Source organism: Colossoma macropomum, unplaced genomic scaffold, assembly GCF_904425465.1.
Source record: "Colossoma macropomum unplaced genomic scaffold, Colossoma_macropomum, whole genome shotgun sequence".
Taxonomy (NCBI): Eukaryota; Metazoa; Chordata; class Actinopteri; order Characiformes; family Serrasalmidae; genus Colossoma; species Colossoma macropomum.
Window position 1 is genome coordinate 36,789,974 of NW_023494791.1, and position 20,215 is coordinate 36,810,188.

A 20,215-nucleotide genomic window follows, 5' to 3' on the forward strand; every position below is an offset into this window, starting at 1 on the left:
ATCAAAGCCGGCAAGACATTAAAGTAACATATTCTTTAGTATGAATACTTTATAGTGAATTCTTCAGTAAATACTTTTAATTTAAAACCAATCGCTGAATATTATTAGAGGCATTTTTAGCCTTTTGTCCAAGATAAAAAGCCTAGTTCTAGTCATTCAGAAAATGAGTTTAAACAGAACCGTGTTCTTACATATGGTATATGAAGCAATGTTTCAGGTCACTTATTTCATGTACTCACTGATGCTTAGTCCCACCTACCAATATTTCAATATAATGGTGCAATTATAGTTGGTGCAACTGTTGTGAAGCAGTTAAACACATGAAAAGTGTGGGTGGGACCTAGCCAGAGAGCGAGAGAGTATACAGAGCACTCCTAAAAACAATGGTTCTTCAAGGGTGCTTCAGTAAACAAAATGGTTCTGTATCAAAATACAGAATCATAATCACACAAAGAACTCCTTGCATGATTAAAGGGTTCTTTGCATCACAAATGTTTTTTTTTCAGACTGATGGAGAATGTGCTGTAGATCATTCTATACCATACATTTTCGAAAATGGTTCTATACAGCACCCAGAAGTGTTTTTCTATTGTTACGATTTCAAGCTTGTTAGAATAGAAGAACTCTTTTCGGGTGCTATTTAGAACCATTTTCAAAAAGCTTCTGTATAGCACCATCTACAGCACATTCCCCATCAATCTGAAGAACCATTTCATGATGCAAAGAACTGTTTAATCATGCAAAAGGTTCTTTGCATGTTCATGGTTCTATATAGAACCATTTTCTTTACTAAAGAACCCTTGAAGAACCATCATTTTTAAGAATGTATTTTACTGAAAATAAGGTGCAGTGTGAGTAGGTGTATACTTGGGCAGGGTGCAGACAGGAGGTTTGGACTGTATGATGCCTTTGTTGGTCAGTTCTTTCTCCAAGTCTCCTCCTGCCAGACACCACAGGTGGTAGACCTCATCCACGGATCTCTCAGACAAGTAATCTTCCTCGTCAACTGCAGAGATTACAGAGAACCAATGTATGTATTACAAGTGAAGCAAAGAGGTTACTTAAAGGGGAACACCACCAATTTTATAAATCGCTGCATAATGTTATCATAAAGTTGTGAAGAAGTCATTCACAGTGGTTCAAAGTAAAATGCTTCATCCAAGAGAAACATACCAGGTCAGAATTGTCCACAGTGGTGGTGAACCACACAATTTTTTTTTTCTTTTCTTGCCAATTTAGCCACATCCAATTCCACCCACTAGTTAGGACTCTCCCAATCACACAATGCCACCAACATCAGAGGACGAAGGCAAACACAAGCTTCCACTGAGACATGCGAAGCCAGCCACTGCATCTTTTCGAACTGCGGCTAAGGCAAAGCCATTGGACAGTTAAACACGCTTGGAAGAGAATGCTAACTGGCAGTTCTGTTACATCACCTAACAGACACCTGCGCTGAGCAATGGGGGGAGAGGTAGGGCCCCCCTACCCACCCAGAAAGAGAGAGGCCAATTGTGCTCTCTTGGACTTTAGGCTAAACCATATATTTTTAAAAGCTATTCATGATGGAGAGGTACATGAAGGGTGCTGTAAGGAAATCACTGTTTTAGCATTATCAACATTACCTTTGCAGAGTTCATTGATGTCTTCAGGCAGCTCCAGGTGGGCACAGCGCAGTGAGGAGGAGAACAGACTGACCGGAATTTGATAGGGCGTGTAGAGGCAGGAAACTCCCTCAAACACTGCGTCCTCCAGCAGCTCCGCTGGGGTGGGCCTGTGACAGAGGTTAGTATCAACAACTCAATTATGTAATTGAAACAGAATGTCTGGCTTTGGTTTATGTTGCTCACCAGCTTTTCAAATCGTCATAGTCTCATGACCACTTCTGATGCTTGGAGGGCTCTGTGTACATTTTAAATATTAAATAAAAGCTGAAAGTCCACCTGTTTAACCTACTGCTGAGCATTCTCACACTTTTCCTTTACGTTGTATTGTTTTTGCTTGTTCCATATACCTGCATTTTTTAATACTCATGTAGAAAACCAATTCATGTATTACACTTAACGCAAATGGGAACATATTTCAATCATAACGATATAAACAAAGTCATTCAGAGTGCCTGGATGTAAAATGCTCCATGTGCTCCATGGAGAAGCGTACCAAGTCAGAATTGTTCACAGTGGTTGTGATAGGAACCAGATGGTGGAAGTGGTTAATACTTCTAAAGCTACCTCACAGAAATTTATGATATGAAATGGTTACAAATATGTTGAGGCAGGACACTCCCTCAAACACTGTGTCCTTCAGCAGCCTGTGGGTCTGAGACAGAGGTTTATATTAACAACTCAATTATGTAATTCAAACAGAATGTCTGGCAAAGCTATGGTGTAAACCAGTGGTTCCAAACCCTGGTCCTGGAGAAGCCCCTGCCCTGAACATTTTAGTGTTTGCCCTGCTCTGAACTTGGACTGAGTCCTTATTAGGATGAGGCTGAGTGACATGACCAAAAATCTTGGAAAATCTTTTCCACATCATTCAATACTGGTAATTATTATTCAGCTTTACCCAATGTTCAATTTGAATTGTGAATATTACTCTGAATCCTGAAAAAAGCAAGCAGCATATTTGCCCTGCTCCCAACATAGCTGATCTTACCTAATCTCCTAATTAACAAGCCGTTTCTGAGTTGAAGTGAGTGTGTTTTGGCAGGAAAACACAAAAATGAGCAGAGCAAAAATGGGGTTGGGAACGACTGGTTTAAGCTGTTCATCAGCTTTTCAAACCATCATAGTCTCATTACTACCCATGATGATGGCTCTGTGTACATTTTAAATATTTCAGAAAGACAGAAAAAGCTGGAAACCTACCTGTTTACTCTAACCTACTTCTGAGCATTTCCACGCTTTCATTTTTAACCTTTTTTACCTTGTATTATTTTTGCTTGTTACATGAACTTTAAACTCATCTAATTAAATGCATTTACAGATAGCTTAATATTGCCGTCTGTTTGTTTGTTTTTTGTTTATGAACATAGACCTACACCAATCAGGCATCAACATCATGACCACCTCCTTGTTTCTACGCTCATTGTCCATTTTATCAGCTCCACTTACTACATAGGTGCACTTTGTAGTTCTACAATTACAGACTGTAGTCCATCTGTTTCTCTGCATACTTTGTTAGCCCCCTTTTACCCTGCTCTTTAGTGGTCAGGACCCCCATGGACCCTCACAGAGCAGGTATTATTTGGGTGGTGGATCATTCTCAGCACTGCAGTAACACTGACGTGGTGGTGGTGTGTTAGTGTATGTTGTGCTGGTACGAGTGGATCAGACACAGCAGTGCTGCTGGAGTTTTTAAACACTGTTTCCACTCACTGTCCACTCTATTAGACACCCCTACCTTGTCAGCCCACCTTGTAGATGTAAAGTCAGAGACAATAGCTCATCTGCTGCTGCATAGTTTGTGTTGGTCATCCTTTAGTCTTTCATCAGTGGTCACAGGACGCTGTTGGCTGGATGTTTTTGGTTCTCAGTCCAGCAGTGACACTGAGGTGTTTAAAAACTCCAGCAGCACTGCTGTGTCTGATCCACTCAGACCAGCGCAACACCTACTAACACGCCACCACCACGTCAGTGTTACTGCAGTGCTGAGAATGACCCACCACCCAAACAGTACCTGCTCCATGAGGGTCCTGACCACTGAAGAACAGGGTAAAAGGGGGCTAACAAAGTATGCAGAGAAACAGTCTGTAATTGTAGAACTAGAACGTGCACCTACATAGTAAGTGGAGCTGATAAAACAGACAATGAGCATAGAAACAAGGAGGTGGTCATAATGTTATGCCTGATCGGAGTTTATCCTTTGACACAATAACTGACTTATAAACTCCGCTAAGTCCTTTGCCAAAAGCAAAGATACAGAAAAATGCATCTGAAACATCAGAAATTAGCATTTTGTCATAAAAAATCAATAAACAAACTGTGCTCCTGCAGTCAGCCTGAAGTATCAAAAACACAAACACAAGTCCCAAAAATTACACTTCAAGCCTTCCTCAAAAATAATAAAACATAACAGCCGTCTCTTTCGACAGCATGACGAATGGAGCTTCAGTAACAGAGGGGAACATGCTTCCGGAAGGAAATGATGGACTATTTGAGGCAGATTACCTTTTTGAAGGAAGAAAAGTCAAGCATTTCCTCAATAAAGCCATCACATTCTCCGGAAGCTCCTGTAATTCACATGAATTATTGTATTAGTAACACTGACATTTATTACAGTTATAAAAGACAAAAAAAAGACAAGCAGTACTTGGCCATTTCTTGGGCCATTAACCAGTTACGCATGAGCACAGCCAAATCAGGTTCACCTTAATGATGTCCAGACATCCATGTTCTTCGGCAAGGACAGTGACTATGTCATCCATACAACCTGCAGAACAAAAAAAAAATGATTTATGTTCATATCCACCATTTAACTCTTACATTATGACTGGTGTTAAAAGCATGATGCACTTTTTTTATTAATTAGTTCTTACTTGTAACTCATTGAAACAAGCAGAAAGTGTGGATTCTAAACTTTTGATTAGTACCACACTTGTGTTCGTAAGTAGGAGAGGAAATATTTTACGCTGATTTGAATTTGATGAAAAGTTGTTGCATGTACATTCAGGTCTTTGCAGAAAGGAAAACCAATTTTATGATTTTTGACATAATTTTGTCATTTTTTGACATTAAATGAAAAAAGTTGAAGGTACAGACTCAAAGCTGTTGATACATTCAACTTCCATTCTGTAAATGTAACTCTTACGTCATAAATATGTAATTCATTATGTAATTATATAATTATGTTTAAATATTAATGTAGTGGAAACTGAATGCATATCAAAATGACAGTATTAACTCTAGATTTCTAAGGGATCAACATATTTACAGAACATACATTAAATTGGGACATAAAAAACTGAACTTACCTAAAGTAATAATGAACTTTAATCTCTCACTGATCTCAATATTCTGCAGAAGTTGCCTCCCCTGTTGGACAACATGAAATTTAGTGTAAAAATTTCCATCATGTAGATATATACCGTATTTGCTATAATAGTAAAGAATAAGTTCACTTGTACAATATACACCACCAGCCAAAAGTTTAGACACACCTGATTAAACAAATTCTTTTCATAATTATAAATACATTTCAAATTCAACAAGCTCATGAATACAAATAATATTTTCCTCACTTTTTTGAAATTTTGATGTGGTATGTAAACACTGCTAAAGTTCCAAAACATATCGTTCTGTCTCCTGTCCACAGTCTCCAGCTTATTTTGAATTTATTGTTTCTGCAATGTCATGAAAAACACATTTTCATATATCTACCCATCAGTAGTGGGCGATACACAGGTTCATCTGGTGTAAAATTCTTTTTAAGGCATTAGTTTAGTCGTTATTGTTATACCGATATGCAAACAACCGCAGATAACGCGACACACAAACAGCGCAAAACACGCTGATTCCCTCACCTCTCCTGTAGGGAGTTGCATTCTGAGGTAATTTAGTCCAGTTTACTGTCAAAAGAGCAGATATCAGATTGTAATGAGTTACTGAGTTAACAGGGTAAGACAGCGGAAGAAAAAGTCTCCTGGAGTTAGCCTTTAGCTATTAGCCTAGCGTCAGGACTAGCCAGCTTTTCACCTTATGGCTCTCAGCCAGCTGCTTCAGGTGATGCTGCAGTCTCAGCCTACAAGCCAAGAGGTTCCACAGCTTCTCAGCTAAAACTGATAGTGTGAACGGCTTCTAATATGTACTTAATCCAAATTTTTTATTTCTACGCCCAATAAAAATATTTTAGATTTAGTTTAGTTGTTAAATATGGCTCTGCCATTGTTAATCTACAATAAAAGCACCCCAAATGGTTTTATTTGAAAAAAATAAACATAAATACACTATACCATGATATAAACTGAAACCATCAGTAATTATACCGTGAATAAATATTAGTCTATACCGCTCCCTACTACTACCATCCATTCAACCTACTGCAGTTTAGCCCCAATCATTCAAGTTATAAGTTGTGTTTCAGCCCAGCCTGTTTTTGGAATAAAGCACATTACCTAAAAGGAAATCTCAAATAAAACACTGGCGAATGTCAGAATCTTTGTGAAAACTGCATAAGTGGGTTTTAAGAAGAAAATCACTATTGTTGGAAGAAAATCTCATATGTACAAAACACATCACAAGAAAAGGAAGAAACCTACTTTAGTTTTAATGTAAGCCAATGGAGTCATTTTGGGCTGCTTCTTTTGGTCCATTCCTCATGAAATTTACACTCAATGTAAAGGGCAACAGACATTTTCAAATTATGTCAAAAACTAAAAAAAAAGCCAAAAGTGGAGATACAAGGTTTTCTTCCAACAGCAGTGAATTTCTGCTTAAGAATGGTTGGTGAATGAAGCCCAAATTTGCAAAATGGTCATGTAAAAAATGAATTTTGACTACACTATAAATATGGGCCTTTAAGAACAGAAGAAGAACATATAAGAAAATTTAATTTTTTTTATTGGTAACTAGGGGTGGGAATCTCTAGGCACCTCACGATTCGATTACAATTCAGAGGGCTGCAATGCGATTATAAAACGATTATCGATGCATCTTTTTTTTCTATATAGCATTTATATTTTTTCACTGTGTGAGCTCAAGTTTCGAGTTCAAGTTTCAAGTGTATTTGTCATTTGCACAACATGTCAGGACATTTATGCATTGAAATGCTTGTGGTGAGGCTCAGCTAATCACTCTACAGAAAGTAAATAAGTAAAAATAAAAATACAAGAAAAACCAACCGAAATATATTAAATATACACAAAATATATACAGAATATAGAGACAATATACATTTTAAAGTGACTAAGTGACTCGGTGTTATTGTTATTTAAAGTGACTTGGTACTTTTAAAGTAAAGTATTTGTAATGATCCATAAAGAATTTACTTCCAATATCTTTTTTAATAAAACAAATGGAAGTGATGTGGCAAGTGAACTAGAAGGCTCTTATTCACTGCTCTTGTTTGGAGCACGAGAAGCTGCTGCTACTCATCTGTGATAAAATGCGCAGTTACGGTGAAATAAGATCCAGTGTCAGTGGATGTCCACACAGCACGTTACAGCTATTCTACCCGTTTTCTTTAGTGATTTTATAACTTCGGTTTTGGTCTCGTTGTAGAGACGGGCGGGGTCGCTGTGTCAGTAAAATATCTTTGAGACGGGACGTGTGCAACATAGCGCGAAAGCCCTGTTTCGCATCGACTGAGAACTGCCGTGCAGACTGCAGGTCACATAGCAGCGATGTGTTATTCGCATTTATAAGCAGCGCAGTTGGTTTACTGGTACGTTAAATCTGCAACGAATTTAAGGTGGAATGGGTAAATTCGAAAAAGAAGCTGGAGAATAAGAAGCGACTTCTGCCTCGTAAAACAGTCGAACGTTGAGAGACATTTAACTGATCTACTTCTGAGGAAAAGTTTTCTGGCGGAGATGGGAGGAAAGCGGCTATAGTTAAAGCTTAAAGCAGAGTGGAGTAAATCTGATCTCGTTTATATTGTTTAGTCTATACTAGGACATTATAACATACTGAGACATACTGGACATTAAATGTTGTGGCTCCCAAGGTGGTTTGATTTTTGTTGAAAGGTCAAAATGGCTCTTCTTATCATTTGGGTTGTGACTCCTGATCTAACCTGGCTTTAATGCAGAGGGAGCCGGTCGGATTTCTCGCTCATCCAGTTGTGTTTTTGTCCGGGCGCTGCACTTCCGCACTTCCAGGTTCTGCCTTTTGCGTTCCGTCAACATCACGGTATAAATGAAATATTTAGAAAATCGATTTTTGACATTTGTGAATCGATTCAGAATCATTCACGTCCGCATCGCGATGCAGCTAAGAATCAATTTTTTCCCTGCACCCTTACTGGTCACTGTAAAATTCCATATGTATTAATGTATTACGTTTATTCTAAAATGAGTAAAGCAGCATGCTAAAAATAACAAATCATTCTAAACTTCAGACTGGGAGTGTACACTGAACAAAACACATCACTGTAGAAATGCACAAAGAGGAAATGAAGCATGTATATCTCAGCTATGGCCCTCATCCTGGAATAAGCCATTGCTAGAACTGTGAAAACTGAATGTAGGAAGGGAAGCACATACAGCACACAGCTCAAACAGCAGCACTCCCAGAGACCACACATCTGCTTTAGGCCCAGACGGCAGAGGAGGCTCCCCAAGAGAGCCTTCAGAGGAGTGGAACAAACCCTGCGCAATCACCTCTGGAGCCAGATAAGAAGGATACCTGCAAGAGAGAGAGAGAGAGAAAGAGAAAGAGAGAGAGAGAGAGAGAAAGAGAAGAGAGAGAGAGAGAGAGAGAGAGAGAAAGAGAGAGAGAGAGATGGGTGACAGAGCATATCCAGAGACACTCCTCAGTGGAGACATTGATTCAGCTCAAGGGCATCAAACTGCCCTGCACAGTTTAATGCTTCGCCCTCTGACTCAGCTTTTCAGGTAATAATGAAGGATTGTTCATTAGCTGATGAGCTGACTGGACGTTGGCACCCTGGTCTAGATAATAGCAGTGCTACTTTCAAACAGTATATAATTATAATCTACTGCAATAAACAATGTGCAGGAAACAACTGTGAAATTAAATCCAGCAATCTGTTAACTCCTTAAACTGCAGGCATATTATTCTGTCATTAATCTTAAGGCTTATTATCTCATGACAACTGTGGATTTCTCAGTAATTACTTTAAAATAACAAGCTGTAATGATTTCAATACGGTATGGAAAAAAGTCTGAAATGGTATAAATCAAAAGAAATGTAAAACTGTATCACAGATATGCTTCACACTCTCTTCTAAGTCTCTCTTTTGCTGTCTTTCCAGGAAACCACTGTCAGTGACAGAAACCAGGCTTCGGGGTTCAACCCATCAGAGAAAAGTGGGTGCGGAGGGGTGGGGCTTATCTTATACACATCCACGCTCAATTGACTGGGCTTTTGTCTTCTGATGTTGCTTATAAACTCTAAAGACATTTTGACATATAACAAATGAACTCAAAATCCAAAATGGGATCAAACCTGAAAACATGTATCGTTACACCCCTAGAAATGACTATGTAAGGTATATAGTTAAAGCATTTAGGAAATTTTGTCAAGTTAGGACACTTCTGTAAAACTTTTACCAATCTATATATAATTTTTCCAATATATATATATATATATATATATATATATATTAAATAAAGCAGATATGATAATTAAATATTGAACTCAGGAAATCACTCTTTAATGCATACAGTCCTAAAGTCAGTCCTAAGTGACCTTCCAGATACAAAGGTAAGATTTAAGAGTTTCTGTAATATGGCCCCTGGAAACAAAGGGGTTACATCACTGTTGATTATATAAGGATATTAAAGATGCTGCAAATGAGGCAAGAATAAGAAAGAAAAGCATATTTGCATGCATTATGTTACTGTGTATGTTAACAAGTTCACAAAAGCAAGCCAGGCCTTACAGGCACACAGCAAATATGAATAAACATATATCTGTGGTGATCAGAGAGAACACTGCCACAGCGATTCCATCTCAGCTCATATTGTTCACATAACTGTCCACAATAAGGCCAAGCACAGCGAATCACTGCAGCAGCATCAAAGTTGGAGTCAGATAAGCTTATTACATTTTCTGGGCAGATGTGGCTGTGCAGCAAAAGCAGATAGAAAAGGACATGCCAAGGTCAGAAGCATCCACTGTGGGCGTCCATCATCCCTCCCCGAAAAAGGCAATCTCCAGCCGGATATTAGACGGCAAAGCCCCAGAGAACGAGGCCTGCTGCCTGGCCCTGTTATTTACGACTGCCTAAGAGGAAGTTTGCTTTGATATCCGAGACATGGTTTTGATCAAAATGAAGATGGACCATGATGACACACATCTCATATTAGCTCATCTTGTTTCATTATGAGAGCACAGCACACGCCATTGATCTTTCTTTTTCATGAAATGCTGACGTTTCAGATCAGAGCCATGATGCATCTTTAGTGAGATCCATGCAGAGTTTAAAGATTCCCTCAAGCTTTTTACATAATGGGAATCTGAATAGGATTCCATCTGCACCCATAAAGAGATCCGTGTCCTTAGAAAAACTGAAAATCATACGGCTTGAATTTTGCAGAATGCATTACGAGCGCAGAACGAGGGGAAAAGGATTAGAGCAGAAACTGCTTACCCGATAGGGAAATCCACATCTGCTCCGTGATCCGTCATATGACAAAGACCAAATTTGGCCAGCTTAACGTTGCCCTGTTCACAATGTGAAAAAGAAAAGTTGTTATCCAATAAAACAATAGAGACGCCATTGAAATAATGGAGTCATGTGCATGGTAACTGTTATCCATGTAAAATTCAAAGGCAGTAATCAGTCAGCAAAATTTGCAATCGTACTAAAATATAACAAAATGACAGAACAGATATGAATAACACATTATATCTCTACCTGCCACCCCCACACATAAATATAGAACTGTGCAAAAGTCTTGTGGACCTGGAAAAATGAGATTTTCTGGGCAGTGAGCATCGAAAAACTTTAACATTAAAACAAAAAGAAACAATATTAATACAAAAAGCAGTGATTTATGTATGTCAGTGTACTTTCCAAAGCTCTCCACATGGCAGCCCAGTATTACTTGTAGTTATCACCCAATACCTGGTTGGCAAATCAGTCCTTCATCAAATTAAATAAGGTGGTGGTGGTGGTGGAATTGGAATCCAGAACCAAGCTTTGCTCTTCTAATCAGCTCACTAAATACTTAAAACTAAGAAACTTTTGTTGCTTTTTACTGTATCAATGTTTGACTGAATTTATTCTAGTGTTATATAAAGATTTTACGGGTAGAATCTCACTTACTGCCCAGATAAACAGTTATTTGCTAAGGCAACAGAGACTTTTGCACAGTACTGAAATGTAATATATTTCTAATACATAATGTTTTTTTTTTATATATGGGCTCAATTAAACAACTCATTATGCAATGCTAGTTTCTTAAGAGAGGTGCCAAACTCCTTCAAAGGCCACAGTACTGCACGGTTTAGCATTGTGCCTGCTTTAATGTATTGCCAATTTTTGTTAGTTAGCCGATGAATCAAACAAGTTTTGCTAACACAAGGAGAGCACAGACAACTGTGTAGTGCTGTACCACTTTTATACTTTTATAAGGCAGTCTTTTATACTAAAAAAGAAAGAAAAAACATGACAAAATCTAGCACCCCCCCTGCTATTTATAGGGAAACTAAGTGAATTTTTTTATTTCTGCATGATTAAATAGTTAAGATGTGACCAAATCATTTAGAGCGGTTTGATGTGAAATGCTACGTTCTAGATAAATTTACAGAGTCAGAATTGTTCACAGTGATGGTGATAGGAACAAAACATCTGAGTTTAATGCCAATACAACATACCTCACAGAAAGTAATTATGTGAAATGGTTATATATGTGCTCCCTAATGCCTGATACATTGTTTTATGATAGTTTTGCTTTACATTTTTAGCCTGAAGACTATTTTTAAAAACCATGCAAGGCAGAGAGGTGCATGCAGGGCACTGTACGGCAATAAGAGTCCCTAAAGAAAACAGTTTTTTTTTCAGATTTACCACTATTTTACCATCATCAACATTACATACACAAACTCAGACGACACATGGAGGTTCACTGGTCATTTTGGAGAGTAAACAAAATTGCTACATCATCCTGACCACTGCTTCCTATCACCGCCACTGTAAAGAAATCTGAGTCTTCAAATTTCTTTACAATGAATTTCAAATCAAACCATGCTGAATGACTTAGTTGTCTAAACGACTGGATTATGCAGGAAATTTGAAAAATTGGTGAAATTCCTCTTTGAGGAGACGTCTTCAGTACCTTGCAGTCCAGAAGCACATTATGCGGGCTGAGGGCTCGATGCACCAGGCCATGTTTGTTCATAAAAGCCAGTCCCTCCAAAACCTCATAGGCAATCTGCAGCACCCTCTCTGAGCTAGAACACAGAGTTTAAAGATTTGTTTTGTTTACACTGTGTAATGTGTGCATCCTGATCAATGACAGTTCCAGACAAGTGCTTCTGTGGATGTTTTGATTAGGGATGAATGATAAAAATGAGCAGATTCTGCTGTAGATGCATAATAAAGAGCAAATAATGTACATTCTATTGCAATTTTGTCTAACAGAAAGTATTGAAAACATGTGACTGTGTTTTACGTTTTTGTTTACCTCACACAATGACCCATTTTCACAAAAAAAGGGCACAGAATGACTGAATTGACTGCCTCTGATGACATACAAACACTCCAGAAACAAGCAGAGATTTGAGTGCAAGTGGTGAATCAGCTTTAGTGCATGAAATCAAGCATAAGTCTACCAGTACCTCATTTACATATCATTAACATGAAACACACCCTAACTTATGCAGATGTTTTGGTAGGGAGCCAATAACAGCATTCAGTGGCTCATGAGCCAATGGCTGTGCCCACAGGCAGAGTGTGAGGTTGAACAGCGAGTGCACTGCTCCCCCTACTGACCAAATGTTATAGCTTTAAAATTACGATGACTGGAAAGACTAAATTGTTAAATAAACAAAATGTCTTAGATTTATTAATACGATAGAATAATGTGATTGTGTGGTGTGATTATTTTCATAAAATTACATATTGAACTGCTGTATTATTGCAGTGTATGAGATGCTTCTGCACTAGCTGTTTTTTGTATTGGGTTTTTTTTGGCTGGTGTCAGTAGCATAAAACAAAAGCACATACAATATGTCTTGAAATGGAACGGGGGAATAGTTGCAGCATTTATTTATACTAATGTGCATTTAAAATAAGTACATTCACTCTTGTGCTGGGTTGTCATTTGCACAAATTATTAGTATTATTCGTATTTTATAGTTACTACTATTGGTATTATATACCCTTAGAAATAAAGGTTCTGTGCAGATACATTTTTCGTTCATCAAGGTAAAAACAATGTCATTTTAACCTCAAAGGTAAAGGTACAGTGATTTTAAGGTCCAATTGTGTCTGTTAAATATGTTTTTCCCAGGTAAAAAGTACATATTTATACTTTTTCATAACCTGATGTTTTAAAACAGAACAATAAAATTAAAAGCCTGGAGACGAGATGGGGTGTGTGGAGTCCACCCCAAAGACAAGAGGAGTACTGCCCCAGTGACAGTTTAGTACCATTTTTTCGAGAGTGTAGATGATATTGATAATGGTTTTTCAAGCATTTTCTTTTAAATTGTTAACCCTTGTGTGGTGGTGATGTTTCTGTTACTCAGTGGTCTGGTAAACCCACAGCATTATTAGTTTTTTAAATCAATACATCCATAACAGTTTATGTAAAAATACCAGATGTTTAAAATATCACAAGTGGCCAGCACACAAACACAAACACACACACACACACACACACACACACACACACACACACACAAACACACACACACACACACACACACACTAACAGCGGGCCATGAAGGAGGAGATCAGAGTGAAGGGACACAGCACCTCCACACTTTAATTCCCCACAGGTTCACCCCAACAGCACATATGTAATATAAATGTCTAGGGGGTTTACAGTGTGAAGTCACTGAAAATTATGTAATTTATATGTTCCTCATGAGCACAGGCCAAGTAATCTGAGGATGAAATAATAATAAATCGCATAATTTCTTCTTTTGGTAAACATTAAAAATTGGTCCCACAGACTCGAACACCACACAAGGGTTAAACTATTATGTTCAAATTTACACACGCGAGTTTGATCATATAGATAAAATTGATAAATAACAAACCTGTCATTGAAAATCGCATGTGCCCCTTTTTACGACAAAAACTTTGATGAATAAGGGCAACTGTGAGTTTCGGCTCAAAAATAAAAGCTAATAAAAATTTGTCCAAAAAATTAGCGATTGGCCAATTTGGCTGTGAGGAAAGCACCCATACAATCATGTCACATCAAGGGTTCACTGGTGTCTTGATGCTGCAATTAATGAATTTTTTGCGAATGTTTTCTGTCTGAAAATCTGCATTATGGTTACTGTGCCTTGATTATGACTGACTTAAGTGCATTTCTTTTAATTTACTTAACTTCCTATGCCCCATCAATGTCCATAGCTCATTTCTGCACTTGTACTATTTCACTGCTGTCGGAACAAAACCTTGTATCTCCATAATGATAACTTTACAGGAGGAAGAAAAAACATACTTCACTTGTAATGTAAGTCAATGGAACCAGACTTTTTTCCCAAGCAATTTTGGGCTGTTTCTTTTGGCCCATTCATTACAAAATTTGCACAAAATGTAAAGGCCAACAGGCATTTTCTAACTGACAAAAATGGAGACAAATGGATTCGCTCCAACAGCAGCGACATGCTAAAGTTTGCCTTCCACAACCACAAATATACTCATCAGTTTGAATCAATGTTCTGTTCATACTGTGTTATGTTATGCAGTTACTGTACTGAGAGTGCATTTACATAAAGTAGTTTGGATTTAAATAAAAGCTCTGTTAGAGCCAATATGCTGCTAATACACACAACACAACTGCGAGACCTTAGGTAATTTAAACAAATGGTAGTTTAGGTTGATGAAAATTACAGGTATTAAAACAAGCTACTGAATTAAGCTGCATAATCCTTCTGTATTTCTTTTAGATTTTACCTGACTGCTTTGTCTTGCTTGAAAAGGTCCTTGAGGTTGTGTTCATAGTGCTCAGCCACCACAACCAGTCTTTCTGCAAAGGCAATGAACAGATGAATAATAAGAAGTCAGTGAAGAGCCTCTGAATCACTGTGCTCACATACAGAGACATGAACACATGTACTGATCTGGAATCAGCCTTGAACATTAGAGTCTATGATCCACTGACCTAAGGTCAGTTTTCAACACTGCGGTCAAAACCACTCCTGGTATCGATGGCATGAGGTAAACAGGGCTGTGTTTGGTAAATGCCATCTATAAAAGGTCTAACCTTTAACAGGTGTCATTTATAAGGTACATGTAACAAGCTTCTTGTTAACAGTCTCAAAATCTCGAACCCCTTATTGTGCCAGTGTGTGCTTTTTCAAGGCATTTAAACCTATTTTGCTCCAAGGGTGCAAACAATTGCAGCAACCCATGAACAGCAGTGACTGCTTAACATTTTCCTCCTATTACAGCAAACATGTGAAAGTGTTTATATATACAGCAGCGTACAAAAGTAGAACTCAACTACCATGAACAAGGTTTTTTTTTTTTATCACAAACTAATTCAACATGTATTCAGCTGACACTTCTTATTAAAGGTGAAAATGTTTGTCGATGCATCATGAAATCCCAAATTCCACCACAGTTCAACTGTTTTTTCAAAATACTTTTTAGGATTATACTGAGTGCGTTTACATGCGCTTGATAATCCAATCATAATTGGATTTCTGCAGTTATCTAATTATTCAAAAGGCCATGTAAACAGCATACTCCGATTTCTGAGATCGGAGTAAGGTCCAGACATCCTAGTAAGAAATCTGATAAAGAGAGCTGGATTTTAGCTCAGTAATCAGATTTCTCAGTGTATGTGTACTCTTACTCTGATTTCTTTCGGATTTCTCAGTGTGCACATGTGCGAAAAAGACAGTGGTACCGGAAATAAGCAAGCAGCATTGCCGCAAGACGGCAGCACAATACTTCTGGAGCAAAGCTGAAACCAAACACATTCTCAACGAAATGAAGGATTTAAATATTCTTTATTTTCTAGACGATGTATGTTCATATTTTCAGGTAAAGTGGTGCGATGTTTGAAAAAAAATCTGCGGCATGGAGTTTGAGTTTACGTTAACGTCACGTCTTCTTCTGTGAGTTTTTGGCTGGTTTCAAAGCAGAAATCCGATTACTGCCAGACTCTTGTAGACCCGGAGCATTGAACGGATTACTGACAAAATCTGATTTTCTGCAGTTATCGGATTAACAAGTACGATATGATATAACATTTCCCAAGTTAAGCAGCTGAATCACCATCTTTAGATCGATGCATTACAATGCATCCACTGCATTCCTACATCCCTACTCATTATGCAAAAAAAATCAAAAAAATTGAAAAATAAATATCAATTTATGATACTTGTTCATGAAGTGAAACCAAAAGTCCAACAGTGAAAGGTACTGTGCATCACTCTCTAATTCTACAGAAGCTTCTAGAACTGATGGAAAACAGCAGTCAAACAGGAGCTAAAGCGAATGATAGACATATCAAATGCTGAGACAGTGAAGAATTATATAATATTAAAAAATGCAATTTGCTTTACTTTACATAAGAAATCTAGACTTTTAGTTCCTACTGTAATCATTTTTCATGAACCTCTCATTCCATATCCACTACTAGCAAACCATTATTTATAAAACATAATATTAGCCTTAAGTATTCTTTTAGGCTACCACCACTCTAAATAGCATCCAGGTTTTCCAGCTCAAGCCAGCTGGTTCTCTTTACTAATCTATCACAATTCTGCTAAGAAGGGGCCTCACTTAAGAAACATAAACTAGCTATGGATGAAGCACCTCCACAACAATAAGACAGTACTCATGGACTAAAGAGAGAACAATGACACAACTTTGCTGCATGAGAAAAGAGGCACAACCGTGGATGATTACATACGGATTGACTACAACATCAGTCATATCAGTACCGGCAGATATAAATATTTATCAGCCTCTGACTGAATGACTCGATTTGACAGATATCTAATTTATATTTGATGCATTCACTGTATTTCAGAATGTTTGAGCAACACTGGGTCTACTGTGCTTAAAAGTCTCCATCTAATTCATTTTACTGCATTTGTAACCCTCTACACATGAAAGTTACATTTCTCTGGTGATTTCTCCATTTTATAAACATGTTGTAAGCCCATCAGCATCAGCATATGCAGTACTGTGCAAAAGTCAGAGACCACATTTTATTTAATTTCCAGTCAAATCAGCCAATAAATCCAAGTTCAGGAGATTTTTCTGAGGTTAGATATAAGACAATTTATTTGCATACGGAAGAGGAAAAGGGAAATAAGTTGAAAAGAACCATTTTTTTCAGACTGAAAGGATGTGTAGCTGTCAAGAAGCCTTCACTGAGAAAAGGAAACCGCAAATCTAAAAAAAAAAGAAAGAAAAAAAGCTGATGGTGTTTTCAGAACAATGGACGGACCACCCCAGAGTCCAGACCCGAACATCACTGAATATGTTCGGGATGACTTGCATTGTGAGAAGCAGAAAATGCAACTTTTAAGACCGAACTTTGGAGGTGTGGAAAATGTCCTTGCACAGTTCTTTGAAAAACTAAAAGCAACTCTCCTGAAAAGAGCAGAAGCTGTAATAAAGGCAAAGAGTGAACACACTAAATACATTGTACTGTGTCATCTTCTGTTAAATGTTTGTTTTTGCTTTTTCCTGAGGTTGAAAAATTATTAACTTGTAACTAAAGGACATCTTGCCAGGAAATTCAAAAATGAAGGGTGGTGTCTCTTTTGCACATACAGTATGTACACAGATATGTATGCAAAAAACTTTTGGATATCAATGCATCCCTAACTACAGCCTACTACTCATCAACACGTTGATGGGTGATACAGCAAAATTTGGCCTTGTAGTCTGAAGGCCCTGAAGTTTGATACGATGAAAAGACAAAAAAGAAGCAGTCATGCCATTTTTTAAAACAGTATTAAAAAACTATGAATACAATTATTTTTACTCAACATTTCACACACTGCATTGCACTACATCCAATTAAAGAGGACCAACTATGCTCTCTTTCAAGGAAACATGCAGTTGGTCAGCGTTCTTTAGGAACTAAAAATATATTGACAATATCAGGAAAGCAAACTGCAAAGTAATTTATCACAACATCAATAAATATCATCATATTGTCAACCCCTACATTGACAGGAGAGTAAAACATGTCCATAGAGACTGTTTGAAAGCAGAATGATCCATGCAATGATCCATGCAACACAACCCCCTTCACTACAGTAGAGAAACAGGAGAAATCACTGATACAAAGAAAAATCAGGAACATGTGATAATCCATGCCTGTCTAGCAACTACAACCAAAACATCAGCCATACCATGTTTGCCCCGAGAGATGTCCACATACTGACACAGTCTGGGGTGGGTGATGGTCTTGAGGATTTGGAAGCGGCCCAGGATCTTTATGGAGTTGGGGGTCAGTGGGAGCCCATTGCTGCCACACACATCGTGAGGAAGAGGGGAGGCGAAGAAGGTGAAAGCCCCAAGCTCAGCGTCCCTCAGGGGCTGCATGGCCTCTCCCACCTTGGTCTCTACACACACTATACAGGGACAGAGACAACCCACTAAGGAATTTATACCAGCAGTAGCCTACAAGAAGTCTTTAAATCCCCAGTACAAATAAAACCCCGATGATTCCTGAGTAACAATAACACTAAACACACTTCAGCAAGATAGACTGGCTCTGGCACTGAAATATGCTTTAAAACAATACAGTATTCATTATCAGATGTATTACAGGACTTCTTTGATAATCATTTTTTTAATAATTATATTCCAAAAGTATCCAGACACCCCTTCTAACTACTGAATTCAGCTACTGGAAGGTGTACCCACTGCTAACACTGCGACACAGCTTGTATAATCTCCACAAAAAGGTACTGTCAACAGAATGAAGAGTAAAATATGCTTCTTCAATAGTTCTATAGAAAACCGTGAACACTCAAAGAACCAACTGCAAGCCTAAATGGTGAAACGGTCCTTCAGATTGATGGAAAATGTGTTGTATATGGTTCTACATAGAACCTTTCTAAAAAATAGTTCTATATAGTACCAAAAATTCTATTGTGGCAAGCTTGACATTGTAAAAACAGCAGAACCCTTTCTGGAGCTGTATAGAACCATTTACAGAAAGGTTCTATATAGGACCTCTAACATATTCTCCATCAACATGAAAACCGTTTTGCCATGCAAAGAACCGTTTAAGCATGCGAATGTTTCTGAGTGTTCTTGGTTCTATATAGAATCACTGTCTTTACTAATGAACGCTTGAAGAACCACCTTTTTAAGAGTGTAGTGAAGGGAGTAGAAGCTGTTACTGCAGCAAAGGATTAACTCCCTGTTAACAGCACTGATTTCAGTAGAAAGACTGGACAATCAGGTGTCTAAAACGCTTGGACACGTATAAAGAGAGCACTGAATGAGGGGCGGACTGATGACCAGCCTGCGGACCAAAACAGCTGAGGATGAATGAACTCGACCGAGTCAACAAACCCGCTTTATTCAACTCACTCTCACTCACTCTCTCTCTCTCTCTCTCTCTCTCTCTATAATGGCACTAGAAAAACAGGCTAGATTAACAGCAGTGTAGTAACAGCGACGTACCGTTTCTAATTCACTAAATCAACCTCCTCATAGTTATTCTCTCTCTTTTTATTCCTCCACGACTGAAAACAGCGGATGAGGTTTCCGGAGTCGCTTACAAACAGATAAGGGAACGTGACCGATACGTCATCAGTCAGAGACAACAGACCGACAGGAGCACTATTTTGTACGTGTTTCAACAAAAATTGAGATTTAAGTTTAAAGGTTAAAGAAAGAAAGAAAGAAAGATAGAAAGAAAGACAGGCAGACAGACTGCAGCTAAAGAACATCAAATAATAACTAATCAGGTTTAATTACAAAATAATAATAGTTTGCAGTCGTAGAACACAGTAACGTGTATTATGATTAACAATAACTACATAAATATTTTAAGTCGAAATATGTTGTTTTTAACGAGTTAATTCGAATATGCATACAAATAAGGCATGTGTGGTATTGTTCAATACAGAGACACAGCGACCAACCAAAATAACTGCAGAACAACAACAAAAAGGTTCACATAAAAGTATACATAAAAATTTATTGATAATATTAACAAAAATCACAACCATAAAAATTATTATTGTTGTTGTTGTTGTTTTGCTGTTGTTGTTTCAATATGATAACCATCCTGTTATTACATTATTTTATTATCTTATTACAGTAAATCATTCTCCTTAAACCAGCATGTTGGCCCTTTTTTCAGGAATCTGAGATAAGTAAAGTTGTAAGTTTGTCTTAAATCCCGAGAAAGATTTTAAAC

The 20,215-nt window shown here is 37.8% G+C and overlaps 1 protein-coding gene across 1 annotated transcript in view; it reads right to left on the bottom strand.

Moving 5' to 3' along the window:
* tbck (TBC1 domain containing kinase) overlaps positions 1-19,645 on the bottom strand; it is a 90,110-nt gene extending 70,465 nt beyond the window's left edge. The window contains exons 1-11 of the mRNA XM_036574968.1: positions 19,474-19,645; positions 18,189-18,410; positions 14,761-14,833; positions 11,963-12,077; positions 10,273-10,346; positions 8,201-8,342; positions 4,973-5,033; positions 4,370-4,431; positions 4,170-4,231; positions 1,626-1,774; positions 868-1,006 (exon numbers count right to left, since the gene is read on the bottom strand). Of these exons, the coding sequence (XP_036430861.1) occupies positions 868-1,006; positions 1,626-1,774; positions 4,170-4,231; positions 4,370-4,431; positions 4,973-5,033; positions 8,201-8,342; positions 10,273-10,346; positions 11,963-12,077; positions 14,761-14,833; positions 18,189-18,381 (1,070 nt within the window). The 5' untranslated portion in view covers positions 18,382-18,410; positions 19,474-19,645. The remainder of the gene's footprint in view (positions 1-867; positions 1,007-1,625; positions 1,775-4,169; positions 4,232-4,369; positions 4,432-4,972; positions 5,034-8,200; positions 8,343-10,272; positions 10,347-11,962; positions 12,078-14,760; positions 14,834-18,188; positions 18,411-19,473) is intronic.
* Between the last annotated feature and the right edge of the window lie 570 nt (positions 19,646-20,215).